The 5,383-nt window shown below is 52.5% G+C and overlaps 3 protein-coding genes across 3 annotated transcripts; 2 read left to right on the top strand and 1 right to left on the bottom strand.

Annotated features, from left to right (window-relative positions):
- Positions 1-607: 607 nt before the first annotated feature.
- Positions 608-1,312, top strand: PPTG_07813 (hypothetical protein; the record flags this gene model as incomplete). The annotated part of the gene is made up of 1 exon (XM_008902177.1): positions 608-1,312. One exon carries the CDS (start codon positions 608-610, stop codon positions 1,310-1,312), a length of 705 nt encoding a protein of 234 aa, XP_008900425.1.
- Positions 1,313-1,717: 405 nt separating this feature from the next.
- Positions 1,718-2,980, top strand: PPTG_07812 (4-hydroxyphenylpyruvate dioxygenase; the record flags this gene model as incomplete). Its single annotated transcript, XM_008902176.1, has 1 exon — positions 1,718-2,980. The coding sequence occupies one exon, from the start codon at positions 1,718-1,720 to the stop codon at positions 2,978-2,980; it is 1,263 nt and encodes a 420-aa protein (XP_008900424.1).
- A 29-nt stretch (positions 2,981-3,009) lies between these two features.
- Positions 3,010-5,377, bottom strand: PPTG_07811 (hypothetical protein). Its single transcript, XM_008902175.1, has 2 exons — positions 3,824-5,377; positions 3,010-3,750 (listed from the first exon to the last, which is right to left on the bottom strand). The coding sequence occupies exons 1-2, from the start codon at positions 5,300-5,302 to the stop codon at positions 3,499-3,501; spliced, it is 1,731 nt and encodes a 576-aa protein (XP_008900423.1). The 5' UTR covers positions 5,303-5,377; the 3' UTR covers positions 3,010-3,498.
- Between the last annotated feature and the right edge of the window lie 6 nt (positions 5,378-5,383).

The following is a 5,383-nucleotide window of genomic DNA, read 5'->3' as shown; positions in this document are numbered from 1 at the left end:
TGTGTCCGAAACAGCCATAGTCAAAGCAAGTGAACGTCGTACCAGAAAGTAATTACGAAGATAATCCCGAAATTTGGTATGTTCGATTATTCTCGCTTCGAATTCGAATTCTCGTTAAATTCGGGAAGCCCTAAAATAGATCAAAGTGTAATTTTTGCCACCGAATCAGATCCTGTCTGTTTCTGATACTCTGTCCAAATTTCATAATTTTTTTTTTTGGGGTTCCCTAAATTCCCAAAAAAATCGTATTTATATTCAATTTTTTTTCGTCGTTGAACTTTCGATGAAAATGTCGCTTTGCCGTTGGATGGCATTCAGACGAAAAAAACCCATTAAATTTTTTAATGGGTTATTTTCGTCTGAATGCCATCCCGGCCAATCAGTATGCGTCACGACGAGTTTTTGGCACTAAGTTATTAGGGTTGCTGAATGCCATCCGTGTCCGTTCGTTGGTTACAATAAAATTGAGCTTATTGAAATGATTGGACAAAAAAAATTGAAATGATTGGACAAAAAACACAGTCGTTGGGAAGGGACACTATGTCCCGGACAAAATTGTTATCGGTTTTTTTTACAATCTCTTTTGCCATCTCTACCTCGTCGCGTAATGGAGGCGCTTCAGCAGGCGGAACACGAGCTCGTCGGTGTGTGGCAGTATGTGTCAACGAATCTGTCCATCCGCGGGGACGACGCATCGGTCCAACAGCGTTTGACGTTCTCCACCGAGGAAGAGCAGACACTTGAGGAGAAAGTAAGCGAGGGTATCTCCGCATATCGTCGTGCTCTCTCGGACGCACAAGACTGGATCCAAGAGCTAGAGGACGCCAAGGAGGCGAAGGAGGCAGCACAGAAGGTGGAGAAGTCCACGACTCAATTACAAAGCCACACGGCTAACTGCAGGAAAGTGCTCGTGGCCTATCGCCAGCGCGCCAAGCTCGAGCGCCTCGAGCAGCAGCGTCGCAGCTTACTGCCGCAGAGTCCACGGCAGGCAAAGGCCTCCAGCGCTAGCAATTCCTCAGGCTCGGCTGTGGACGTGACAGCGGCGCTGAAACGTACAAGACAGGTCATGTCCCAGGAAATCGAACGAGTGAGCTCTGTTACCAAAGTGCTGGACGACGGACGCCTGAGTCTGCGCAGTTCCCACGAGGAATATGGCAGCGTGAACGCCGAAATCGCCGAGGTGCGGAAGACACTTAAGGCGCTCGAGTGGCAGGCCAAGCAGGACAAAATGTGGATCGGTGCGGGCATCATGGTGCTGCTCTCGACCGTGTTATTCATCGTATATGAACGCACGGGCCTCATTATTATTTGAGAAGGGCGAAGTGGGTTCAAGAGGAGTGGGTTGGCGTGTTTACTAACGCGGGTTCATTCGATTTGTTTGCTGGCGGATGGAATTTGGATGACTCCCTCATGGTGAGGTGCTGGGAATGCATGCAGATAATAGAAGAGAAGAATGATTGGAGCGCGATAGAAGAGTTGTTGCTGCAAAAATGCCAATGCAAAAGTGGCTCCATGTTCAATTTCGTGAAATGGCGTCAAAACTTGAAGATTAGACTGGCGTCCCTATCATGAGTATTTGACGCTCACTATGTATGGTATGTATGGTGCTTTACCTTCAACCAGATCCCATCGATTTCTCCTGCCGTGTTGCCGGTGGTCTATGCCATTTTACATTTTGCTGTGCAATCCTCAAGAACCTCAATCCTAATTGCTCAACATGGCTCCGGGCGCCGACGCTAATAGCATGAAGCTCGTGGGCTGCAAGAATTTCGTTCGCCACAACCCCATGACCGACCGCTTCGATGTGCACAAGTTCCACCACATCGAGTTCTACTGCGCAGATGCCACCAACGTGGCTCGCCGCTTCGCTTGGGGTCTGGGCATGGGCCAGATCGGCAAGTCCGACCAGTCCACAGGCAATCACGTGTCGGCCAGCTACGTCGTCCAGAGCGGAGAAGTCAAGCTGGTGTTCACGGCGCCGTATGCGCTCGAGACGGAGAAGGCACCCGACGCTGTGAGTCCCATTCCCGGCTACGATCCGGAGTTCGCGCAGAAGTTCGTGATGAAGCACGGACTGGCGGTGCGTGCAGTGGGAATTCTCGTCGGTGACGCCAAGGCCGCGTACGAGAGTTCAGTACAGAACGGTGGCGTGGGTGTGCTGAAGCCTCACACGCTGACTGACAAGGAGTCGGGCAAGACGACGACTGTGTCGGAGGTGAAGCTGTACGGCGACGTGGTGATCCGTTGGGTGAGCGGCGACTTTGAAGGTCCGTTCGTGCCTGGCTACGAGAAGTGTGAGTGTCCCGATGTGAGCATCGGCATCCAGCGTCTGGATCACTGCGTGGGCAACGTACCCAAGTTGCTGGACGCTGTCAAGTACATCACGGGCTTTACGGGTTTCCACGAGTTCGCCGAGTTCACGGCTGAAGATGTGGGCACGCTGGACTCGGGACTCAACAGTATGGTGCTGGCCAGCAACAACGAGATGGTGCTACTGCCCGTGAACGAGCCAACGTTCGGCACGAAGCGCAAGAGTCAGATCCAGACGTACCTGGAGCAGAATGTGGGTGCGGGTCTGCAGCACATGGCACTCAAGACGGACGATATCTTCCATACTCTGGCGGAGATGCAGAAGCGTAGCCATGTTGGTGGCTTCGAGTTCATGCCCCGACCTAACAAGGTCTACTACGAGCAGATGCCGGAGCGTATTGGAGACGCTTTGACCAAGGAGCAGTACAAGCAGATCGAGCAGTTGGGTCTGCTGGTCGACAAGGACGACCAAGGTATTCTGCTACAGATCTTCACCAAGCCTTTGGGCGATCGCGCGACGGTCTTCTTTGAGATCATCGAGCGTGTGGGCTGCATGAAGGACATTGCTGGTCGTCTGGAGCAGGCTGCAGGCTGCGGAGGCTTCGGCAAGGGCAACTTTTCTGCTCTGTTCAAGTCGATCGAGGACTATGAGAAGTCGTTGAACGTGTAAGGCTACTGAAGTTTTGAGAAAAGATACAATCGTGAAATCTTCGTTATTAATACATGCTGCCTAGTATGTCGTACAGAAACCCATGAATCTACATGGTACAGTGGCCTCATTAAATGAGACCATTGCACATCTTTTAGTGGCGCCTCATGTTGAAGAACCTATACGCTCGCCGGAACAGTGTCAGCAGCTGAAATGGCTTCGGCATCTTCATCATTTCTACTACTGTAGTAAGTAAAGTGGCACCACAGCGGGATAAATTCTTCGCGACGCCAGCGTGATGGTCTACCACCAAGCTCAAATACCGCAACCAGGTACTTCGAATTACATACTGGTGGAGTGTTCTTCGAGCACCATTTTTCTTCGTTTTCAATACATCGACAATAATGCCGAATTATCTTCGACGATTCCAGTTCGATCCTTGACCAGTGCACCTGGTTAGCATCCATCAAGGACCAGCAAGGACCAGCAAGTCGATGAATCAATGGGAATTCATCTTGTTATATTCACAGTCCTAGGGCCTAATTGCTCGAAGCTCGGCTGCGCTTCGAGGAAGCCACCGCGTCGCCCTGGTTCGCACGCTTCTTCTTCCTGTTCGCACGTTTCTTCTTGGACTTGCTTTGCTTCTCTCCATCTTCTCCACCAGCGTTATCCACGTAGAACAAACTAGCAGCGTCGGAAATCGCTTCCTCTGCTGCTTCAACCGCATCTACCTGAGTCTTCGGCTTGTCCAAGTTGCCCTCAGTCATTCTCTGCAGATGTTCCATGTAACTCTGCACAATGAACACAGCAATACAGTTGGACTCTCTAGAACTAACAACACAATACAAAGGCAACACGACTCACCTTCTGAATAAGAGGAAGCTCCTCCGCCGTCAGGTCAGTCGAGCTCAGCAGAATGTTCACCATCTTGTTCTGGTCAAAGCATTTCTTCCACAACCGCTGCGCAGCCTTCTCAAACACAGATTTGGGACTGGCTGTCTGCTCGTGGTCCAGCCAAGACACGAAGCTCGTAGGCAGCGGCACGCCGGCCAGATGTGCCATAGCTGTGGTGATAGCCGGCAGACTCGACTTGAGCTCGACACGCATGAAATGTGCCGCGTGACGTAGACACACAACGGCCTCGAACAGCGCACGATCCTGTTCTGCAACTTTTTCTTCTGTAACACTCTCCTTAGCGCGGTCGAACAGAGCCACATTGGTGAACGAGCACGAATAAACTTGGCCGAGACAACCAAGCAGTGCACGGCGGTCCTGTTCGTCCAGAGCTTCGTCCTCATCTTCGTCTAAGTAGGTCGTGGGCTTGGGCAAATTGTGTACGAACGTCAGTACAGACACGAGCCACTGGCCGTTCTGGTGGAGTTTACGTTGGCGCATCTGGGCCGCAAGCAGTACTTGCCGAGTCGTGAGTTGGGCCTGTGCCACAGCACTCAGCTTCTTCCGCTTCTGCGAGTTTTGCTTAGGTGTCTGCTCTTCCTCCTCGTCCTCTGAACCGGAAAACTCATCCGACGTCTCCACCTCATTGTCGCTGTCAATGGGGAAGTAAACTGCCAGCGCGAGTAAAGCGCCATAGATGTTGGCCATCTCTTCATCGTAGACCACCTGCTTCAGCTCTTTGCTCTCTTCTGGACGGTAAAACGACGTCCATGGGGCCGTCAAGCCCCCGCCAGCAACTTGAGATAGTGCTACAGCGTCCTGGACAACGACGCGCTCCAGCAGTGTGCGCAACTGTTGAACCTGCTTGGACACATCGTCGTCTTCATTGCAGCTCCAGTTTCTCGGCAGCTTCTCCACCTGCTGCTTCACACAAGCTGCCAGTCGTCTCAGCACGAGGCCGCGCTTGTGCTGTTGCTCCTGCGGCGTCTCGTAGTTGCGCGCAGCCACGAGAGAAAAGAGCTGTACAAGACTCTCGGCGTCTTCCGCCTGGGTATCATCGGCTTGCTGCACGCCATCAATACCTGCGTCTAATGCTAGCACACCAGCGAGCCTGCGCTGTTCATCCGCGACAGCCTGCGTGAGCTCTAACTGCGTGACCACCTCATTCAGTGGAGCGCCGTGCGTCTGCGTCGTCTCCTTCTGCTGACTCTTCACGTATTCGATGTGCAACTCGCGCAGCAGTGAGGCCAACTGCGTCTCCAGAGGTGTCAAGTCGCGCGCCAGTTGCGCTTTGAGTTTTCCACGCGGTAGCTTGGCCACCGCCTCCTCCAGTATCCCGTGCAAAAAGGCGCCATCCTCCCAGAACTGCTCGCGATCGGGTGTCTGCGTCCACTGCTGGAACACTGCGCGCGAGAATTGCGTAAGGAACCGCGTCGCCTTGGAGTCCATGGCTGTAGGCGGTAATGTTGACTGGTGGAGGAAATCAAGCCTGAAATATTGACGATAACAAATTTTGACAATACAGTTCGA

Source organism: Phytophthora parasitica, assembly GCF_000247585.1.
Source record: "Phytophthora parasitica INRA-310 unplaced genomic scaffold supercont2.13, whole genome shotgun sequence".
Classification (NCBI taxonomy): Eukaryota; Oomycota; class Peronosporomycetes; order Peronosporales; family Peronosporaceae; genus Phytophthora; species Phytophthora nicotianae.
This window is presented reverse-complemented; position numbering and strand designations above follow the sequence as displayed.